We start from the raw sequence: 22,090 nt of genomic DNA, 5'->3' as shown, positions 1-22,090 counted from the left end.
AGCACAGAGATGTTCAGTAACTTCCCTAAGATCACATGGCTAAGTCGCATAACCTCAGTTTCCTTATCTGCGAAGCAGCCTTAATGATAGGAATAACAATAATAACAACAGCCACAGCACTGTGGCTTACGACAATGCCTGTCACATATTACTTGCTATCATTACAATTACTTGCCCCCAGGAAGACTCCTTCCATCCTACCCTCCATATCCCTAGCAGAATGGCAGCAGCTAACATTTAGAGAGTGCTTCCTGTGGGCCATCTTAGTGCATACTAACTCAGAAAATCCTCACAGTATTTAACATCATCACCACTCCCATTTTGGCCACCACCAACCATCCTCCAGTGTCAACCCCGCTCCGGGGCCCTGTCCCCAGCCCGCCCCGCGCTACGTCATCACAGCTCGCCGCGCGGGAAGCCGCCGGGAGGAGAGGAGACTCCCCTTCCTAATTCCCTCGCTTGCTTGCTTGTTCTCTTGAGTCCTCGTGCGGCACAACTGGCGCGGGTCCGGAGGACTCCTAAGGTGACTGGACAAGGACGGACGGACAGCGGCCACTGCAGCCGCGAGGACAGCGGCAGTGGTTGGGGGAGGGGCAAGCTTGAGCCCGAACACCGCCTCAAACCGCCGGCGCGCACTTTACGCACGCGCGGCACGGCCAGTGTAGCGCGCTGACGCGCTTACGTGCTGACTTGGCGTTTGTGAGCTCGCGGGAGGTGTGGCGTGCGCAAGGGGCGCGGCCCTGTGCCGCGACATGCAGTGTGGGCGGGATCGGGGCGGGCAGTAGAGAGACCGGCCCAATGGAAAAGAGGGCCTCTAGCACCCGCCGTCCCGCAGGTCGCCAGGAATTTGGCGGCGTGAGCCCGGGGCGGAGTTTGAGAAAATGGGTGAGCCCCGTGAGTGGCGCTAAGGGGATTGGTCGGCGTCGAGTTACGGGGGTGGGAAAGGGGAGGGGACTGGCGGGAGGCAGCCCGAAACTGGCTGAAGGGGTTTGGTGGAGCTTGAGGGTAGGGTTTGAGCAGGGGGTGGGATCTGGTGGAAGGAAAGGGGCAGTCCCCCGAGGAGCGGGGCCAGTTGAAACGTTAGGGGTGGGATCTGGCCAAGTGGAAGGTGCCGGTCCGGCCCGATAAGGGGTGGAGTTAAGTGGATCGTTAAGGGTGGAGTCGGGGCCGGAGCTGGGTCTGGGTCTGGCTGAGTGAAAGGGTGGGTGATTATCCTGGGAGATTAGCTGGAAGGGGCAGATTTGTGAGGGGGTGGGGTCTTGGCGAGGCTTGGAGGAACGAAAGAGTCTGGCAGTGGGACTTGGGGGAGCGGAAAGGGCGGTGATCAGCTAGAGGGGGCCGGCCCTAGGACGGACTGAGCCCGGGGATTTATTGCTCCGTGAAAGGACAAGACTTTTCGAGGGGAAAGAATAGTGTTAAAGGGGTGGAGCCTAATGGAATGGGCGGGACCAGGTGGACTGGACACCCCAGTGAAAGGAGAGGGCCTTGAAAGGGGAGGAGTTTAGAAGGCGGTGGGGAGTAGGATATCAGAAAGGATGGAGACTCTGTAGGGGGCGGGGCCTGGGTAGGGTCTGGGGTGTGGGGTCCTCAGGGCACTCCAGTCCGTTCGTAGTCATCTCCACCCCACCCCCCAGAACGGCATCAGGGGTGAAGTCTCCCCGACCATGACCTCCACCGGCCAGGATACTACCACAACCAGGCAGCGAAGGAGTAGGCATAACCCCCATTCGCCCCCCCACGACTCCAGCGTCACGTCGGTGAGGCCCCAGACCTGCCCTGATCCGGAGAGGGGGGCGGGGAGGAGCAGTGAGCCATGCACTGGAATCTGACCCTTCTCTCTGTTTGGCAGAAGCGAGGTGTTAAGAAGGGTGCCTTACTCCACTCCAGTCCTAGTCTGGCAGAGGTAAAGAAGAAAGGCAGAATGAAGAAGCTCACCCAAGCCACAGAGCAAGACCTAATCGTGGGCCTGCACGGGCTGGTGAGAATGGCCTGGCCTCAATGGATTTAGCCTCCTGTGACAATGAAAACCCTGAGGTTTTCTCTCCTGGACAGTGGGGGGGTGTTCCTTCTGACTTGGGCCCTGAATGGATCGGTGTCTCCCTTTTTTTTTTTTCCCTGCAGGATCTGAACCTTGAGGCCAAGACACTGTCTGGCACCGGCTTGGTGTTCGATGAGCAGCTAAATGAATTCCACTGCCTCTGGGATGACAGGTGAGGCTGCTTTCTCCAGGCTGTCCCCTGACCACACAAACCCATTTAGAGCCTGTTAGCAAGAATGAAGCCATTCTTCTGCTAGCCTAGAGACTGGAAGCAGATGATTTTGAGAGGTGAGGTTTAGGCTTGAAAAGATTCTTTTCATTTGGCCAACACTTACTGAATATGCACTGTGTTCTGGAAGTTGGTGATACAGATGGGTCGGGCCAGACAGACAGAGTCCCTTCTCAAGGAGCTAATAAGTTGACTAGGAGAGCAAATCATCAAACAGCCAGCAGCAGTAGGAGGTGTTTAATGAAGGATGACCTCAGACCAGGGGATTCAAGAGTGTTTGATAGAGGACCCTAGACTAGCATCCGGGGTTCACAGAAGGCTTCCTTGAAGAAAGGACATTCATGCAGACGTGGGAGAACTATACCTCCCATTTGCTCACACATTTTTTAATCCATCAGCAAATCCTTTTGGCTCCATTTTGGAAATGTATTCAGTACCTGACCTCGCCTCACTGCCTCCACTCCAACCACCATCACTCACCTAGTCTTACCGAGGCCTTTCCCTGGCCCCACTGCCTCCACCCTCATCCCTCTGTCCTCCACACGGCAGCCAAAAAAATAATAATAGGTACAAGATGATGTTCTCTTCTTTTTCTTAAATTAGCTTCCAACTTTAATATAGTTGACATAGAGCATTCCATTAGTTATGGTTGTGTTCTCTTTCTCAAAATCCTTCAAGGGCACACCATTGCCCTCAAGGTAAAGTCCACATTCCTCATTCTGGCCTCTAAGGGTCCACGTGATCCGGTGCCATGACACCTTGGTGACCTCATCAGCCAGTCACTTGCTTCGCTTCATTTCACCCACCCTGGCTAGGCGCTCAGCCAGCTCGGGTCTTTACCGTGGCCATTCTGCTTACTCGTTTCCACCTTCTCCCCTCGTAGTTAACATTCACATCTCAAGGAGACTTTCTCAGAGAGGGCTCTGGCCACTCCCCTTCCCCCACATCTGCTTTCTGAGACATTCCTAGTCCGTGTCATCATTTGTTTGTGACCGCACTTGCGTGTTTCTGCCCCCATCCCAATAGAAGGGCTGGTGATGGCAAAAGACTTCATCATTGAGTACATAGACATACCATCTCCCAAGGAGTTAGGGCCACCACAGTAGACAAACAGAATGTCTGCCTTCACGGGCATTGCATTTTAGAAGGGGAAGACAGCCAGTGAGTGCTGTGGAGAGACACCGACGCAGGAGGGAGAGTGGCAGAAAATGTGTTGGAGGGGAATTCAGTTTTAAATAGGATGGTCAGGAAAGGCCTCACGGATCTTTGAGCAGGGATTGGAAAATGAGGGAGTGAGCCATGGAGACATCTGGGAGAAGATTGTTCTAGGCAGGGCGAGGAGCCAGCTGAAAAGTACTCAGTTGGATGGAGGAACAGGGAGAGACCAGTGCAGGAGAAGCAGGGGGAGTGAGGGGAGAGCACTGGGAGGCAGCATCTGAGAGGCATCAGGGCTGGTGGTTCCAGGCCTTCAGAGCATGTGGAGGGCTTGGCCTTTGCCTCTGCTGGCGATGAGAACCACAAGGAGGTTTTAAGTAGAGGAGGGATGTCATCCGATTTGGGTTTTAGCCAATGTCTGGCTGCTGTGTGGAGGAAGGGGCCGTTGGGGGAGTGAGGGCAGAAGCAGGGAGGCCAGTGAGGAGCTGAGGGCAGGATCGCAGGCAGGAGGTCCTGGTGGCAGCAGTGGGGGTGATAAGGAGAGGGGCAGGCTCTCAACGTATTGCAAGAACAGAGCCAAACAGGCATCATGGTTGACCCCAAAGTCTCTGACATGACCAACTGTTAAAGGTGGATGAGGAAGATGTGTAGGAGCAGAGGGGCCACTCACCCATGTCCCTTCGTGTGTGTGTGTGTGTCTGGATGTCTTGTCAACCAGCTTCCCTGAAGGCCCTGAGCGGCTCCATGCCATCAAGGAACAGCTGATCCAGGAGGGCCTTCTGGACCGCTGCGTGTCCTTCCAGGTGAGTCCCCCAGCCAACACCCTGGGTGGGTGGTGGGCAGGAGCTACCGGAGCCTGGGTGTGGCCAGTGCCTGAGCCCTTTATTCCTTGTGTCTCTCCAGGCTCGTTTTGCTGAAAAGGAGGAGCTGATGTTGGTTCACAGGTGAAGGCTTCCAAGCCTTGTAGAGATGGGGAGGAGGCTGCCCTGAGCCAACCAGGGCAGGCCAGATTCTTTGGGAAGGGATGTCTTGGGCCTTGTGGCCTTGGGCAAGTTGCTAAGCCTCTGAATCTGAGGGTCCTCGCCTATCACATGGGAGCTAGCAAACAGAAGTTCCTCGGGAGGGTTCGAGATGTGTTTAGTGCTTAGAATGGTGCCTGCCGCATCATCAGCCCGTGAAAGGCTAATGTTATGATAGTCTAGTGTGTAAACAGAGGGTGGGTGTGTGGACAGAGTGCTCGGAGGTCCCCCAGTGGGGCTTCAGGAACCCAGAGTGAGGGCCCCAGCGTGATGTGATTCAAGGAAAGCTAGCTTGGCAGAGGGGCGATCTGAGCTGAGAAAGAGCAAGTCAGGCGAAGAGGAGAGCTGAGGGAAAGTACACACAGCTATAGCAGCAGTGTGGCCAACGGCCTGAGGGTAGGATTTATTGTGGTGACAGCACGGGACAAGGGATATTACTGGAAATGAGGCTGGCTAGGGAAGAAGCAGGGAACATGTTCTGTATCACAGCTGTTCCCCCCACCCCCCAACCAGATTGACAGTTGAGGGGGTCTGATTTGACCAGGGCTCAGATAGGGAAGAGACCGTGCCCTGACGAGGGCCCAGGAAGGAGGCAGGCCCTTGAATCTCCTTTCCTGTGTCCCCAGCCTAGAATACATCGATCTGATGGAGACAACCCAGTACATGAATGAGAGAGAGCTCCGCATCCTAGCAGACACCTATGACTCAGTTTACCTGCATCCGGTATGGATAAGAACTGTGAGAGCAGAAGGGTGGTGGCAGTCCTGGGGTTTCCCATCCCCAGGCGCACCACATCCTGGGGAGGAGTAATGGAGTGGACAGGGCTGCTCTCTCCCTTACTCCCTCTCTGTCCCCCACTGTCTCTTCAGAACTCATATACCTGTGCCTGTCTGGCCTCAGGCTCTGTCCTCAGGCTGGTGGATGCGGTCCTGGGGAACGAGATCCGGAATGGCATGGCCATCATCAGGTAGGACCTACTAGCATTTGCTTTTTTTCGTATTTAAAAAAATTCCCCCCTTCAAATGTAAAATGTATTGGTATGGGTGGTATGTTCCCAGGGTCAAGAGTCGAAAGGTAAAAAAGGGAGCACCAAAAAAGTCTCCCACCCCATCCCCCAGAGCCCTGCTTCCTGTCCTGGAGGTAGTCATTGTAATTGTAACCAATGACTCACGTGTGCTCCCAGAAACCTTCTGTGCCTATTCATGGAGTAAATGCCCTATTTCATCAATGCTAAGATCCACATCGGGTCATCTTGAAATCCAGATTCATCCTACAAACAGTGGTGTCTTAGAATCATTTAGCAGCGTTCTCTCATTTGTTGTTGACACGTGAAATCACTGTACCTCTTAGCATTGTTGGCATCCCGGAACTGGTGAATTGCGGAAGATACAGCCTCCCCCGTCCCATTTTTTTAGCCACAAGTGGTAGTAGCAGTGAACATGTGCATTTTTCACATCTACATCTTGTTAAGCTTTTCTCAAAGGTATATGCTTATACCTTAGACCTGTGTGGAATGCCACAGTGCGAATGCACAGGAAGTTAGCCAGCCCCCTAGCACTGGGCATTTTGGTCTCCCCCTCCCCAAGTCACTGGCCATTTCTAAAACCTGTCGCAGTAAATACCATTATCCATTTAGAAACATTGTCATTTCAACCTTTTTGTTACATGGGCTGTGGTCTGAGTCTCCAGGAACAGGACGGGTGTGAGGCTGTATGTGTTGATAATTTTTACTTTTTTTTTAAATTTCAATTCCAACTTAGATAACCTGTGGCATTCTGTTAGTTTCACTTGTATCACATAGTGACAAAAATGTGGAATACTTCACGAATTTGCATGTCGCCCTTCTGCAGGGGCCATGCTAATCCCTGTTTTGTTCCAATCTTAGTGTATGTGCTGCCAAAGTGAGCACTATCCATTGATAACTTCCATGAACATTACCAAATTTCCTTTGGGTAGAGAGCAGTAGACCAGGGGTAGAGGTCTGGGGTCCCCGTTACTCAGTTCCTGGCCGATTGGCAGACATCGGCACTGGGGACGTTAGTGGTCTAGAATTGGAGAGCAGGGGAGAGTCTGCCTCTGTAGAGGAGGACCTCCCCCCTCAATCTGTGGCCTCCCGTATCCTGCCCAGGCCTCCCGGACACCATGCCCAGCATAGTCTTATGGATGGATATTGCATGTTCAACCATGTGGCCGTGGCTGCCCGCTACGCTCAAAAGAAGCACGCCGTTCAGAGGTCAGCAGCAAGCCACAGGACGGGTGTGATGGGGGTGGCACAGGGTAGGGTGTCCTGGCCTGGGCCCTTCCCCCGCCAAGGATGCACCTTGATGCTCTTCTATAGTACCTACCCCCCCACCCCATCCTCCTCACAGGGTCCTTATCGTGGACTGGGACGTGCACCATGGTCAAGGAACACAGTTTGCCTTTGACCAGGACCCCAGGTATGCTCCAAGTGCCTGCCACCTTTGATGCTAGACTCCCAGCCACCCCCCGCCTTTATGGGCCCAACCAGAAGGGGCCCAGGAAGGAAGGGAAGGCATTCAGATTCATTGGGCCCACCTCAGAACCGGGTTCTGTGCTGTTCCCTGCATGTCTGCATTGTCACTTAATTTCATTCCGAGACAGGGTCTCTTGGGTTCCCCATTTTACAGATGGGGGAACCAAGGCTTACAGTTCACAAGGTCACACAGAGAAGTGGGAGAGATGAGACAGGAGCCCCCAGGTCCTTGGAGATCTTGTTTACCTGTTGACCTTGAAGCTGGAGTGAACTTCAAATGACTATTTTTCTGATTAGGACAATTGCAAAGTGTTTGTTTAAACAGAATTGAACAATACAGAAATGTCTAAAGCAGTGAGTCTCCTGTAATTCCTGTCACCTCCAAATAACTAATTGATAGTTTAGGTTATATTCTGACAGAATCTGAATATTCAATGTTATCACTAACACACTGCCTAATGAGACAGTCCTCTCTACGTTCTTTGGAAGCCTGCTTTTTCCATTTAACAGCACTTTGTGGACACCTCTCCACATCAGTGCCTCTAAAAACCCACCAGTGTCCCACTGTATGGCCGTACCTCTGGTCGTTTAGCCCCGGGACACTGATGGCGTTTTCTAGTTTTTGCTAGAACAGACAGTTCTATGGGGAAAAAATATAATTTTATGTATTTTATAATCTGTAGTTTAAAAAAATATGTAACTTTACACTTCTGCGAGTATATGTAGAGGATGGCTTTCCAATAGTGGATTGCTGGGTCAGGGGGTCAAAATGCTTTATTTCTTTTTTAATTTAAATTCAGTTAGCCAACGTATAGTACATCATCAGTTTTTGATACAATGTTCAATGAGTCTTTAGTGGCATATACCAGACTTCCTCCAGAAAAGTGGTACCAGCTTCCCCTTCCTGCAGAAAGTAATTGAGCAAGTCCTTGTCAGTAGGGACACTACTAGGTAGTTGTTTGATCCAGCCTTCTGTCAAACCGACTGCATAGAATCCCCTTGTTCCCGGTGGATCCCGAGTTCCCACGGTCCATTATTTCATCTGGGTTGGCTATTCTCTAGACACGACTTTGTTATTTTCCAGCATTCAGTGTTGCTGACAGATGTCTGCTTTGTATTCCTTTCTGAGTAATCTGTTTCCTTCTCCAAAGGTTTTAGTCTCTTCTTTCCACCCCTGGTGTTCTGAACTCTCACCCTGGCCCCTTCGTTCCGCTTAGCAGTGGTTAGACGTTTTACCTCTGAAGACTTGGGCCCTTCTTAAGTCCCTGGACACATTCTTCTTTGATGCTTTCTTCCTCTGTATTCTACTGTACGTATTCTGCCTGGTCTCTTGTGTTGTATTCTCTCGTGTTTTCTTCTCCCTTTTGCTCTGTGTCCTGGGGGATTTCCTCAGCTATACCTTGAAGACCTTCCACTGAATTATGTATTTAGACATTCTTTTCATCTCCAAAAGCACTTTCTCCCTGTCTGTTTCTATGCCCCCTCATTCCTCAGCTTGTTTTTAGAGAGGAGTCATTAGAAGTGCTTCAAGATTTCCTTGATGTGGGATGCTTGGGTGGTTCAGTGGTTAAGCATCTACTTTCGGCTCAGGTCATGATCCCAGAGTCCTGGGATGGAGCCCCACATCTGGCTTCCTCCTTAGCAGGGAGCCTGCTTCTCCCTCTCCCTCTGCTGGTCACTCTGCCTACTTGTGCTCTCTCTCTGTCTGTCTGTCAGATAAATAAGTAATAATAATCATAATAAATCTTGATGTTTTCTTCGGTTTGCCTCAGCTGTCTAGCAGTTCTTGCTTGGCATTCATACCAAATATGGCGCCATTGCATGTGGCTGTCTTGGGCCAGCTCTGCTGGGGCGCACAGGAGTCTATTTCCTGAAAGATGTTTCCCTGGGGTGGGGGCAGGAAATGTCCAGTGACAGGTCTCAACCTGTCATGTTGAGATGACATGCATTAGATGGGGTCCTGTCAAATGCCAGTTATAAGGCAGGGGATCTCTTCTTGAGATGGTATCTCTCTCTCTCTTTTTTTTTTTTTTTTTTAAACTCTCTACCTCACCAAACATTGGTCAGTTTTACCTGTCTTCTTCAAATCTAGCTTTTGGCCTTTTGGGCCATCTCCACTGTTCTAGTGTTTTTGTTTTGTTTTGTTTTGTTTTTAAAGATTTTATTTATTTATTTGACAGGCAGAGACCACAAGTAGGCAGAGAGGCAGGCAGAGAGAGAGCGAGAGGAGGAAGCAGGCTCCCCGCTGAGCAGAGAGTCTGATGTGGGGCTTGATCCCAGGACCCTGGGGTCATGACCGGAGCTGAAGGCAGAGGCTTTAACCCACTGAGCCACCCAGGCGCCCCTCTAGTGTTTATTTTTTTAAAAAGATTTGTTTATTTATTTTGGGGCAGGAAGAGAGAGAGTGAGCGGGGTGGGGGCATTGCTGAGAGAAACTCAAGCCCACTTTGTGCTGAGTGCGGAGCCTGACGCTGGGCTCGATTCCATGACCCTATGATTATGACCTGAGCCAAAATCAGGAGTTAGATGCTCAAATGACGGCAGTGCCTCTAGTGTTTATTTTTTTATACTTCATTTGTTTTGTTTTGTTTTTTCTCCTTATTAATCTTTCGCTCCTGTGTTATTTTGTCCATTTCTGGCTTCTTTTTTTTTTTTTTTTTTAAGATTTTATTTATTTATTTGACAGAGAGAAATCACAAGTAGATGGAGAGACAGGCAGAGAGAGAGAGAGGGAAGCAGGCTCTCTGCCGAGCAGAGAGCCTGATGCGGGACCCGATCCCAGGACCCTGAGATCATGACCTGAGCCGAAGGCAGCGGCTTAAACCACTGAGCCACCCAGGCGCCCCATTTCTGGCTTCTTGAATGCTTCAACATTTATCAACTCAAGTGGCCAGTCTAGTTTCATTTGGACCTCCCATCACTGCCATCCTCCTATATTTTGAAATTAATCCCAGATTACTGTATCATTTTTTCTGTAAATATTCTTGAACATCTCTCTAAAACATAGAGGAAACATTTTAAATTTTAAAAAAAGCATAACCAGGGGCGCCTGGGTGGCTCAATGGGTTAAAGCCTCTGCCTTCGGCTCAGGTCATGATCCCAGGGTCCTGGGATCAAGCCCCACATCGGGCTCTCTGTTCTGCGGGGAACCTGTTTCCTTCTCTCTCTGCCTGCCTCTCTGCCTACTTGTGATCTCTGTCTGTCAAGTAAATAAATAAAATCTTTAAAAAGATAAAAATTTAAAAATAATAATTAAAAAAGCTTAACCATAGTATCGTCTCTAAGCAAATTAACAAGAATTCCCTAATGTCATGAATCATTCTTTTTCTTTTAATAAATGCATTGGAAGCTATCACTGTGTTCTTTGGTGGATATGTTAATTGACGATATGCACGGATATGAAGAATTATGAATATATATATTCTTTCTTAAGAATAAGAATATATAATTGGGGGAAAAAAAAACATTTATCCATGCCCTTCAATCTCCTAGCTCTCCATCCCTGGGGCTCTTAACTCCATCAGCAGGGTCCTGGGTGGAGACATTGATCAGGCCTTAAAATACTACTACAAAGATGATAGAAACAGGTAAACCAAGGCTAAGTGGTAAAAAGAAACAAGGAAATCTAGTGAATGGGTCATTCAGTGAATTGGCCATTCAGAACTGATTTTGTGTGCATTGACCTGGATCTGCCCTTGATTTCTCAGAACGGAAACCTCAGCTCATCTTGGGGACCCTCCCTCACCTGCTAAGCATGAGACAGGGTCCCATGGGACCCCTGGAGCCTCAAAGACTATTTCCCAGAGATTTGTTGAAGTTTCTAATTGCCTGACATCCTTTCTTTCCTTCTCCATCTTTCTGGGATGATACATGTTTAAACTTCCTCTTACTGTCTTTTGACTGGGATTGTGGGAGAGCAAGGAGGTGAACCTGTACTATCAGTGCACCATTCTTCCCCTGGAAATCAGTGGAACTTATTTTAAAACTTTGTGCTGGGGCACCTGGGCAGCTCAGTTAATTAAGTATCAGACTCTTGATTTCAGCTCAGGTCATGACCTCAGAGTCATGAGATCGAGCCCTGTGTCAGGCTCCTCAGGCTCTGGGCTGGGCTTGGAGCCTGCTTGGGACTCTCTCACTCCCTCTTCCTCTGCCCTTCTCTTTCCCTCTCTCTTTAAAATAAAAATTAAAAAATCTTTCAAACAAACAAAAATACCTCCTACCTTTGCTTTATAAACTTAGTTTCCTTCAGTGTTTGTTCTTCCACTGGCTCTGGTGTCTCTCATGGGGTAGGCCTTCTTCAAATATTTTCTTCATTCCTTTCTTCCCCTGATGGTCATCTTTCTGTTCCACTGTGCGTTTCTCTTCCTCTACTGGTAAGTTAACTTACTAAAGAAAAAAAAAATTTTAGAACTGATATTTATCAGAGTCAAAAGTAAACCCATAATCTCCCACCTACTCAAGACCAGAGCTTTCACATGGGTTCCAAGATGCTTTTCTTTGATTTTAAGAATCTTCCAAATCACTTGCATCAGATTTCACAACCACATTTTCAGCATTTATTCAAATGTCACTAAGTTGGTCTGGATTTATTGCTTACCACTATTTCTTGCATTTTCCTAAAAAAAAAAAAAAAAAGATAAAACTGTTGCCTTATAATTCTTTCTGGAACGAGATGGGGAGTGGATGAACAGATGGATGAATGGATGGTTGAGAGATTATTCATTTTGATTGCCCCCATCAAATATATTTGTTTATTTGTGAGAGAGACTGAGAGAGAGTGCATGCGTGCAGATTCACAAGCAGGGGGAGCAGCAGGCAGAGGGAGAAGCGGGCTCCCCTCCTGAGCAAGGAGCCCAATGTGGGACTCCATCCCAGGGATGGAGTCATAACCCAATGGGATCGTAACCTGACGGGATCATAACCTGAACCCTAGGCAGATGCTTAACCGACTGAGCCACTCAGGAATCCCCCTGCTGGGCCTTCTTTCAGAACATGGACCTTCATGTCTTTTCAGCGTCTGTTCCATCTTTCTGTCCTCACTGCTCTGAGTACTCAGTTTCTCACCTACAAAATACAAGTAGTATAGGTGCCTTGTAAGGTAATTGGAGAGAAGGAACTGGCCCCCACTTCAGCTCAGCTACACACACAGAACCATGTTCCAGGCCCCCTTACCCCCCACCTTTGAGTCTTCCCACATCCTTCAGGGGAAGCACTAAGTTCTCCAGCCTGGTCTGCTGCTCTTTGCCACCTTAGCCAGATCCTGCCAGGTAAGAGCTGTGTGCCCCCTGGTGGGCCTCCAACATCACAGGATTCATCCTGCTACCATCACCTTGGTCATGGAGGCACGGGGGCAGGCTGATACGATTTTGAGTCCCCCACAGGGCCAGGAACCTTCGAGGCCTGGGATAGACAGACCCCATAGCTGTCAGGGTCTCAGAGCTGGCATGGAGGAGGGCAGGAGTGTTCTCCAAGGGAGGCATGCCAGTGAGAGAGCAGGTGAACAAGTGAGGAAAGTAATGGATAAGTGGGAGAATTTGTGAATGGGCAGGTGCAGACGTTGGTGACTAAACAGAAGAATGAATGGATGCAGGAGATAAAGGCTTAATGGGGAGATTAATGAGAGAATGAACGAGTGGTTGAGTAAATTGGGAGCTGTGGCTTGGGGCGTCTGGGATCATTGACTCTTCAACGCCCCCACCTCTTTTTTTCTCCTTTCTCCCTCTAGCGTCCTCTATTTTTCCATCCACCGCTACGAGCAGGGTCGGTTCTGGCCCCACCTGAAGGCCTCTAACTGGTCCACCGTAGGTTTTGGCCGAGGCCAGGGATATACCATCAATGTGCCTTGGAACCAGGTCAGTGTCGGCCTCTCCTTTGCCCTGGAAGTGAGGCCCACCCCTCCCCTTCAGCCAGAGGGCAGAACATCCCCATCGTGCCTCTCTGTCCACAGGTGGGGATGCGAGATGCCGACTACATTGCTGCTTTCCTGCACCTCCTTCTGCCAGTCGCCCTTGAGGTCCTGGGGGTCTGGGGTGTGTTGGGACAGGAGCGATGTTGAGGGTTGGGCCGTGAGGGCAAGTGGCCTCATGTAGTCCCTTTCCCCCTCAGTTCCAGCCCCAGCTGGTCCTGGTGGCCGCTGGATTTGATGCCCTCCAAGGGGACCCCAAGGTAAGGCAGGCTCACGGGGGTGGTAGATGGACAGAAGGGGGTTTGTACGGTGCCAGGCTGATCCTCCACGTCCGCCCCTCCCAGGGTGAGATGGCCGCCACTCCGGCAGGGTTTGCTCAGCTAACCCACCTGCTCATGGGTCTGGCAGGAGGCAAGCTGATCCTGTCTCTGGAGGTGAGTGACTCACGTTGCGTGTCAGCCCGTGGATCCAGGAGGACGTTAGAACAAAGCTCTCAGGTCAGGCAGGAGTTCCTGTCCCAGCATTTCTACTCACTAGCTGGACAACCTCCTCCAAGTCACTGAACTTCCTCGTGCCCCTGCTTCCCTTGTTGCCGCAATCAAGGCGATGGCCTTATAGCACTGCTCAGTGACCGAAACGGAAGTCCCCCTTCAAATTCCTCGTTGCTTGATATGTAGTCAGCACCATTAATAGTAGTATTACTGTTCTTCCCTGGTAATACCTGGTTCTCCCCTGACCACCCCCCCCCACACTCCTTTCCCAGGGTGGCTACAACCTCCGTTCCCTGGCTGAGGGTGTCAGCGCCTCCCTCCACACCCTTCTGGGAGACCCTTGCCCCATACTGGAGTCTCCTGGTGCCCCCTGCCCAAGGTGAGCCCTGGTGGAGGAGGAGAGAAGTGGGACCCCCGCTGCTCAGCGCAGTTTGGTCACATTTCCCCTCCCCTGCCCTCTAGTGCCCAGACGTCCCTGTCCTGTGCTCTGGAAGCCCTGGAGCCCTTCTGGGAGGTCCTCGTAAGATCAGGTAGGAGGCAGGGAGGGGGCCAGGTGGGGAGTCAAGCATGGAATGAGCCCTTGGGAGAGAGACTCTTCCAGACCCTCCTCACACTTTCCTGGGGCCCCCTTGGTGGGGAAGGTCAGGCCCTCTCTCTCACACTAGACCCTGGTTTCACGCCTCCCACCCCTTTCACATTGGGGTAAACGGAGTTCCAGAGTATTCCAGGGATCCAGGGTTGGGGAACAGGGTGAATGTGGCCTCCCCTTACAGCTGAGACCTTGGAGGAGGACTTTCTGGAGGAAGAGAATGCGGAGAAGGAAGAAGATGGACCGTGGCAGCCTCCAGCGCTCGCAGTCCCGACGTGGCCCGTGCTACAGGCTCGCACGGGGCTGGTCTATGACCAGCGGATGATGGGTCACTACAACTTGTGGGACAAGTATGCAGTCAGAGGGCCATCGGCTAAGTGGACAGGGAGATCCCTCTCCCTTCCTCAAGCACTAAGCCCTGCCTCTGGTTCCTGCCCCCTCCTTCCCCAGCCACCACCCAGAGATGCCTCAGCGAGTCTTTCGGATCATGCGCCGTTTGGAAGAACTGGGCCTTGCGGGGCGCTGCCTTACATTGCCCACTCGTCCCGCCACAGACGCAGAACTGCTCACCTGCCACAGGTCAAGCCGCCGCCCCCCAACTCTTGTGCTTGGGGTGGGATGGGGCCTCAGGGCACACCTGCCACCACCCCCTGGGGGAAGGGGCTGGAAGCACCTGACCCCTGTGCCCCACCTGTGCCTCCAGTGCTGAGTACGTAGGTCGACTGCGGGCCACAGCGAAGATGAAAACCCGGGAGCTGCACCGCGAGGGCTCCAACTTCGACTCCATTTACATCTGCCCGGGCACCTTTGCCTGTGCGCAGCTGGCCACTGGCGCCGCCTGCCGCCTGGTGGAGGCCGTGCTGGCCGGAGAGGTACCTCCCCCGTGGGGGTGGGGTGACGCTCTGGGGAAGTTGGGGGGCGGAGTGGGGGTCTCTGGGAGGGTAGGGCTGGGCCAGAGGGGCCTGGGGAGGAGGACCCCTGCTCCCGGGAGGCCTTGCTTACTGGCCAGTGCAGTGGGGGAATGGGGGCTGGGAGCCCCTAGCAGCGGTGGGGGGGGGTGGGGAGGGGTGGGCAGTGGCAAGGACGGAAGGAGAGAAGAAAGGGGAGAGAAAGCGTTGAGGGCAGGTGGTCTAGTCTTTGCTTCCTGCTCCTCCCCCAGGTTTTGAATGGCGCTGCTGTGGTGCGGCCCCCGGGACACCACGCTGAGCGGGATGCAGCATGTGGTTTTTGCTTTTTCAACTCTGTGGCTGTGGCTGCTCGCCATGCCCAAGCCATCAGTGGGCATGCGCTGCGGTGAGAGCTCCCTGGGCCACCCCCTCCACCACTACCAGCCCAGTGCTTACTCAGCAGGCCCCTTGGGGCAGCTCCCCCAGGACTTACCCAGAAACACCGAAGAGTACAGTTGCCCAGCACTTCCCCAGAAGAGGAACCAGGATCTAGCCCTGCAGTGCTCACCCAGATAGCACCCCCAGATTGTGGCACCAGGCAGTTATAAATCAACATCCGGGGTCCCCCTGCTCCTTCATTTCTGGCCTCCGACGGCTGTTGTGACAGAATTCAGGGTCCAGGGCCTCAGTGCTTCCTTCAGAATACCCAGTATCTGGCTCCCCACATTTACCCATGGGGGGACAGGGGGTCTGGGTCCGAGCACTTGCTTGGGCCCACAGTGAAGACCTCAGGACCCCGGCTCTGGCTTTCACCCTTCCTCTGATAGGCCCCACCAACCTGTCACCCTCTGCTTTCCCCAGGGACCCAGAGTCCCTGCCACCAGCAGCAAATGCCCCCATAGACAGTCCCCAGGGCTCCAGGCCCTGCCCTCCCCCCAGGTGGGCCAGTGTCCCAGGTCACTGAGGAGCCATTCCCTCTCCCAGGATCCTCATAGTGGACTGGGACGTCCATCACGGTAATGGCACTCAGCACATATTTGAGGAAGACCCGAGGTGAGCTAGGGTGGGGGGCAGGGTGTGGTCCGGGAAAGGGGGGCAGCCAGCCTCAGGGGTGCTGGGGGGCCACTAACTGGCCACGGTCCCCCTTCCCGGCAGCGTGCTGTACATCTCCCTGCACCGCTATGATCACGGCACCTTCTTCCCCATGGGGGATGAGGGTGCCAGCTGCCAAACGGGCCGGGCTGCGGGCACTGGCTTCACTGTCAACGTGGCATGGAATGGGCCCCGTGTGGGCGACGCCGACTACCTGGCTGCTTGGCATCGTCTGGTGCTCCCTGTTGCCTACGAGGTAAAGTATAGGCTGTACATGGCAGTGACTACGTGGGTGACTGCGGGCCCGCACGTGTCCCATGGGTGGCTGTGGTGATGGCTGTGGGGGGGGGGGTTGTGATTCAGCTATGGCCTTGGCCCATTCCCACCTCTGCAGAGTGGCTCTCCATGGCTGCCCTCTCTGTGTGCGACCGTCAGGGACTTCCGGGCACGGGGGAGGCGGCCCCGCGTGCCTACAGGCTCTGTGGAATGGCACATGCCAGGCGGGGAGGAGTTGGAGTACGTGTGTGAGGCCACACACATGCCTCTTGGCCGCTGCCATTTCTCTCTCTGACGGCTGGGACACCGTCTGTCACTACACATTGCTCTCTCAGCAACAGCTGGTGTATGGCTTTGTGCGTGTGGGAGGGTGTGCGTGACAGGCCTCCCTCTGGCCGTCTGCTGTGGCTGTGTGTGTGTCTGTGTCGGGTAGTGACCTGTCTGTCCTTGCCTGACTGCGTGGGGGCCTGTAGGTGACTGCACTGTGTGCACTGTGTGTTTGTGTGTGTGTGTGTGTGTGTGTGTGTGTGTGTGTGTGTGAGAGAGAGACTTACAGAGGGACTGTTGTGACTTGGGTAATGGCACGTGTAGTATTGTGTCTTTGCAGGGGTCGCTGTGGCTTACTGTCCCCTCTGTGAGATTCTATTTTGTGTGCGTGTGATTAACATGAGGTTGGTTCAGTCTGTATGCTGCTGTCTGATCATATATGGATATGTGATCATTTTCTGTGTGGCACTTGCATTGTCACCTTCTGCGATGGAAGTGTGTGCACGCACCTCCCTTTGGTACTGTTTATATAAATGCACATATGTCCCATGTTACCGGCTCCTGACATCTAAGTCTCTACATTGCCCGTCTCTGCCTCATGTCTCCATCTGTCCATTTCTAGAAATGTCTCCATGTCTCTGTGTCACATCTCTAAGTCTCTGTTCAGTGTGTTCGTGTCTCTGTTGATCTGTCTTGGTGTCTCTGTGTCTCTGCGACCCTGAGTCTATCCTGTCTCCATGTCCTCCCATTGCTGTCTTCGTGGCTCTAGTCTTGTGTCCCCTGGCCTGCAGGTGTCCAGCTCTCTGACTTGCATCTGTGTGCATCTGGGGTGCCTTCACATGTTGGCTACCCAGGCCTCCACACTCACACCCATGTGTCTCTTCTCTCCTTGCCTCAGTTTAACCCGGAATTGGTGCTGGTCTCAGCTGGCTTTGACGCTGCACGGGGTGACCCGCTGGGGGGCTGCCAGGTGTCACCCGAGGGCTATGCCCACCTCACCCACCTGCTGATGGGCCTTGCCAATGGCCGCATCATCTTAATCCTTGAGGTAACCTGCTCAGTTCCTCTTCCTACGGTGGGGGGGTGGTGGTTTGGAAAGCTTGAAGTCCTGCCCTCTCAGCTGGCTGGAGGAGACATTCGGGGCAATTTCCTAAACTCAGCTTTGAGAGTGCCCGCCTGGGACTGTTGGCACGTACTGGGCATTTATCCTAACACCGGCTTAACAGCTTTCCCTGAGTGCTGAGTACATGCCATTCGCTCTTCCCAGCACATCGTGTTACAAATTCACTTACTTGACAAAGCAGCCTGCTAAGGTAGAGTCTGCTGGCCTTGGCATTCTCCTCTCTCAAGAGCAGGGGAACTGTAGAGCACAGCGAGCTGTAGTGACTTGCCCAAGGTCACACACTCAGTAATGGTGGAGCCGGGGCTTGAGCCCAAGCAGCCCAACTCTGGCATCTAAGTTTTTTCCACTACCTGAGCCACCTCTAGCAAGCTCCCTAGACAAAGCAAACTCATGGACCTCTTGGAAGTCGCTCAGTGTCCCTTCCCCCCCCCCCCATGCCTCAGTTTCCTCATCTGTAAGAGGGAACTGGCTACACATGGAGCAGTGCCTGGCATGTGGTAGGCCCTGCCTCAGTAGTTTCTTATTGTTGTGAGGCATCGCACATGGCTCGAACCCTCTCGGCCACCTTATGTGCTGCTGTTTTCACCCCTGAGCAGATAAGGCCAGTTGCCAGCAGAGATTAATTGGCTGCTTCCAGATCCCACGGTGGTCCCGGTGCCAGGGCGGTGGTGGAGAGCATGAACTCTTCCATCCCACAGCCTGGCTCCCAAGCCCAGCACTGCCTCCCATCAGCCGTTAGGGCCTCAGACGCATGATCTAACCATTCAGAGCCTCAGTTTCTTTATCTGTAGAAAGAGCAGAGACTGGGGTTTCTAAAAAGTGTGAGACAAGGAGGTCTTCGTGCGGATAGAGCACATGTGGTTGTGAAGATGAAGAGAGTCGACACACGTGAAACGCTCACAACAGGGTCTGGCGCACAGCAAGGGCTCCACGCATGTCCGCTGTTACTCACGTCACCCTCGGTGTTAACTGTATTTGTGGTAGTTATTCCCTTGTACTTGACCTCCTAATTTCTCTCCCTCAACAGCCACTCCACATGGTGGGTGCTGCCCATCTGACAGGTGGCACTTCTCCTCACTTGTCCTCATCTGCCAGACTTGCAGGGCCATGAAGGGGGATTGGGAGGCAAAACATCTTGCCTCCCAAATTCCATGAGGAACCCCCCCCCCCAACATACCTTTTCCTCCCCTTTTTCTTAACAAAGGGTGGCTATAACCTGACATCCATCTCGGAGTCCATGGCTGCCTGCACCCGTTCCCTCCTTGGGGACCCGCCACCACTGTTAACCCTGTCGCGGCCCCCACTCTCAGGGGCCCTGGCCTCCATCACTGAGACCACCCATATCCATCGCAGATACTGGCGCAGCTTGCGGGTCATGAGTGAGCACATGTGGGCAATGGGGGGGGAGTCACTGGGGAGCTTGGGAGAGGGCAGGGATCAGAGGCAGGATGGGGGAGAACACCCGCACTCAAGGATCTCCCTCCCATGGTTCCAGAGGTTGAAGACAAGGAGGGACCCTCCAGTTCTAAGTTGATCACCAAGAAGGTGACCCAGCCAGCCAACCGTGGGTCAGGTGTGGGGATGACTGCACCAGACAGGAACATTCCAGATACAGACGCAGGGAAGCCTACCTCAGCATCACCCGTGGCAGCATGCACTCCAGACCAAGCTAAGTCAGAGACCACTGTAGTGGAGTTCAGCCAGGACCAAACCTCAGAGGCTCCCACCGGGGAAGACACCGCGGATCAGACCCCTTCAGAGGCAGCCACAGGAGAGGCTGCGGTGGACCAGACTCCTTCAGAGGCAGCCATGGAAGGAGCCACACCTGACCAGACCCCCTCAGAGGAAGCTGTGGGGGGAGCTGAGATGATCCAAACCCCTCCAGCCTTATGTACTGACAACCAGACTCCTCCAGCCTCCCCTGCGCAAGGAGCGACAACCCAAATATCCCCCAGTAAGCTGACAGAGAATCTCAGGACCTTGGACCTAAACAGCGAGGCTCAGGTAAGACCCACCACACCCAGGTAGGGGGGGAAGAAGGGGCAAGAACCTGGCCTCTCAGATGCGTCTCTTACCCCTGTGCATCCAGGAGGCAGCAGACTCTCAGATCCCAGAAGACGAGAGGTTGCTAGGAGAGGCAGCAGGAGGTCAGGACAGGGATGCTTCCAGGCTGACTCAGAGCTTTGGGGAGCATGCTGACGCTGACCAGGTGAGCTCAGGGCTCAGGGAGAAGACCGTGGCGTCCTCCTCTTGCCCGTACGTGCCTCCAGGTAGGAGCATGTGGTGTAGAGAAACATAACAGGGAGATGGAGTTCCTAGCTGACTCAGTGTCACCCACTTCAGGTCGTGCTTTATGCCGTGACACCGCTACCCTGGTGTCCCCATTTGGAGGCAGTACGTCCTGTCCCTGAATCGGGCCTGGACGTGACCCAGCCTTGTCAGGACTGTGGAACCCTTCAGGAGAACTGGGTGTGTCTGTCTTGCTATCAGGTAGGCAGCAGCAGAAGGGGGTGGGGCGGAGGTCATCCCAGTAGCTGACTGCTGGCAGCTACTGACCCCCCCCAACACTCCATCCCCAACCTCAGGTCTACTGTGGCCGTTATGTCGGTGCCCATATGCTCCAACACCATGAAGTCTCAGGACACCCGCTGGTCCTCAGCTACATCGACCTGTCTACCTGGTGTTACAACTGTGAGGCCTATGTCCACCACCAGGTGGGTCCTGGGCGGCCCCAAGAATGCACGCACACACACGCCCTCACACACGCACCTTCGGGCCGGGGTAAGGGGCGATCGGAGATTCCAGGAGAAGGGTTTTCAAGGCCTGGTGTCGGAGAGCCCCCTGGCTGAGATACAGGGGTCCTCACTCTCTCTAAGTCACCCCCTCTTGCCTCCTCAGGCTCTCCTGGATGTGAAGAATGCTGCTCACCAGAACAAGTTTGGGGAGTGCATACCTCACTCACTCTAAATGTCAGAATGTGCTCCCCTTCTCCATCTTCTGAGGACCTGGATGAGGGGCAGCGTCACTCCATCCCATCCTGAAGACACTTTTCACCTCCCCAAGGGTGCCAATTTCAGCATAAATACTTGTAAGAGGACTGTGATGATCAGTTGTAAATCTCCCTCTGCCCACTGCCTGTTTGAGGGACTCCATCTACTCTGCCCTGGAAGGAAAGGGGGGGCAGTTCAGTGGTCCCAAGAGGGGGCTGATATCACAAAGCTGATACTTTGGAGGGAGGGTTATCAACTGACAATATATGGCAGAGTTCCATTTGTAATAAAGGAACAAACTGTTACAAAACCTGGAGAGAGCCTTTTGATCTTTATTTTTAAAGATTTTATTTACTTACTTGACAGACAGAGATCCCAAGTAGGCAGAGAGGCAGGCAGAGAGAGAGAGGAGGAAGCAGGCTCCCCGCTGAGCAGAGAGCCGGATGCGGGGCTCAATCCCAGGACCCTGGGATCATGACCCAAGCCAAAAGCAGAGGCTTTAACCCACTGAGCCACCCAGGTGCCCCGAGAGCCTTTTGATCTTAAGTGGGTGAAGAAACCCACACCCCTGGCCAACCCCTGGTCTGATGAATAATGAAGGAATGAGGGCATGGGTCTTTATCAGGTCAACCCCTGCCCATCCAGTGTCCAGGAAACTGAATGGCAGTCGGGCAGGCAGCTCGACCAGCTCGACTATAGATTAAAAGGTGGAATTCTGGAACAAATGAGTGCCTGCCTTAGAAATAGCCTCACAGCCAGTCCCGGCTACACCCTGGGCTGAGAAGGCAAGACAGCCATCCGGAAGTAGCCCCCCCCCCCCCAGGCCTCAGTCTCCTTATCTGTCTTTTTGTCCTGATTCGGGTGTGCATGGTCTAGGTTCCACATGCTTAGATTTGGTTGGTCATGGGGAACCTCCTGGGAAAAGGAGTGCCTATCATTGACCAGGGGTGAGGAACTGGAGGAGAGTTTGGGCATTTTATTTCTCTCATATAATGAGAATTTCTTTGGCAACTCAGAACAGTTCAGGCTGAGGTCTCTTAGACTTTTTTTCATGGTCACCTTATGAACCCAAGATACCCACCAGAGCACTGCCCCAGTTAAGAAGAAGGGGAAGGGGCTGTGGCTACCTCAGTCATGACTATTTTAAGGAGCATTCTGGATGCCACCCCCCCACCCCAAACGTAGCCTTCCATCTCATTGGTCAGATCTGTATCAGATAGCTGCCATAGCTGCAAGGGAGTCTGGGAAATGTTTGCACTTGACACCCATCCACCTCAAATCAGGTTCCTTCGGCCCTGACACCATAAACCGCCCATTCAACTCCTTCCCTCCAGAAACAGGCACAACCCTCTCCTCCAAGCTACTTTCCAAAAAGCCTACTTAAGGCAGCCCAGGCTCCACTTGAGGCCCCCATGAGACCTATGCCAAAGTCTGGCCACTCAGGTCAAAACTGCTACACCCTCTGCGCGCCAAAAACACGTAATCACCTCCCGGATGGGGGCAAGGTAAGGGAGAGGTGCAGCGGGGGGTACACA

General features: G+C 53.0%; 1 protein-coding gene, 1 long non-coding RNA gene and 1 other non-coding gene across 9 annotated transcripts; 1 reads left to right on the top strand and 2 right to left on the bottom strand.

Annotated features, from left to right (window-relative positions):
- The first annotated feature begins 398 nt into the window (after window positions 1-398).
- Window positions 399-20,871, top strand: HDAC6 (histone deacetylase 6). 6 transcript variants are annotated; one of them, XM_059386019.1, is made up of 29 exons: window positions 399-523; window positions 1,635-1,757; window positions 1,850-1,978; window positions 2,122-2,210; window positions 4,141-4,225; window positions 4,326-4,366; window positions 5,068-5,164; window positions 5,311-5,408; window positions 6,570-6,674; window positions 6,811-6,879; window positions 12,661-12,787; window positions 12,883-12,948; window positions 13,041-13,100; window positions 13,185-13,274; window positions 13,604-13,710; window positions 13,794-13,861; window positions 14,105-14,270; window positions 14,371-14,499; window positions 14,624-14,792; window positions 15,080-15,213; window positions 15,792-15,860; window positions 15,963-16,155; window positions 17,341-17,490; window positions 18,770-18,944; window positions 19,061-19,569; window positions 19,655-19,774; window positions 19,909-20,055; window positions 20,151-20,279; window positions 20,464-20,871. In XM_059386019.1, the coding sequence occupies exons 2-29, from the start codon at window positions 1,665-1,667 to the stop codon at window positions 20,530-20,532; spliced, it is 3,483 nt and encodes a 1,160-aa protein (XP_059242002.1). In that variant the 5' UTR covers window positions 399-523; window positions 1,635-1,664; the 3' UTR covers window positions 20,533-20,871. The 6 variants fall into 6 exon arrangements, with proteins under 6 accessions (XP_059242002.1, XP_059242001.1, XP_059241998.1 ...); XM_059386015.1 differs by lacking the exon at window positions 399-523 and adding an exon at window positions 868-885 and having other exon boundaries at window positions 1,853-1,978; XM_059386014.1 differs by lacking the exon at window positions 399-523 and adding an exon at window positions 868-885.
- LOC132007910 (U6 spliceosomal RNA) lies at window positions 6,247-6,350 on the bottom strand. The gene has a single exon (XR_009401466.1). It is a non-coding gene; the product is annotated as a U6 spliceosomal RNA (small nuclear RNA).
- Window positions 7,692-14,702, bottom strand: LOC132007734 (uncharacterized). 2 transcript variants are annotated; one of them, XR_009401426.1, is made up of 3 exons: window positions 14,612-14,702; window positions 11,156-11,321; window positions 7,692-8,860 (listed from the first exon to the last, which is right to left on the bottom strand). It is a non-coding gene; the product is annotated as an uncharacterized LOC132007734 (long non-coding RNA). The 2 variants fall into 2 exon arrangements; XR_009401427.1 differs by having other exon boundaries at window positions 7,692-7,839.
- Window positions 20,872-22,090: the final 1,219 nt, after the last annotated feature.

This window comes from Mustela nigripes, chromosome X (genome assembly GCF_022355385.1).
Source record: "Mustela nigripes isolate SB6536 chromosome X, MUSNIG.SB6536, whole genome shotgun sequence".
In the NCBI taxonomy this organism is placed as follows: Eukaryota; Metazoa; Chordata; class Mammalia; order Carnivora; family Mustelidae; genus Mustela; species Mustela nigripes.
This window is presented reverse-complemented; position numbering and strand designations above follow the sequence as displayed.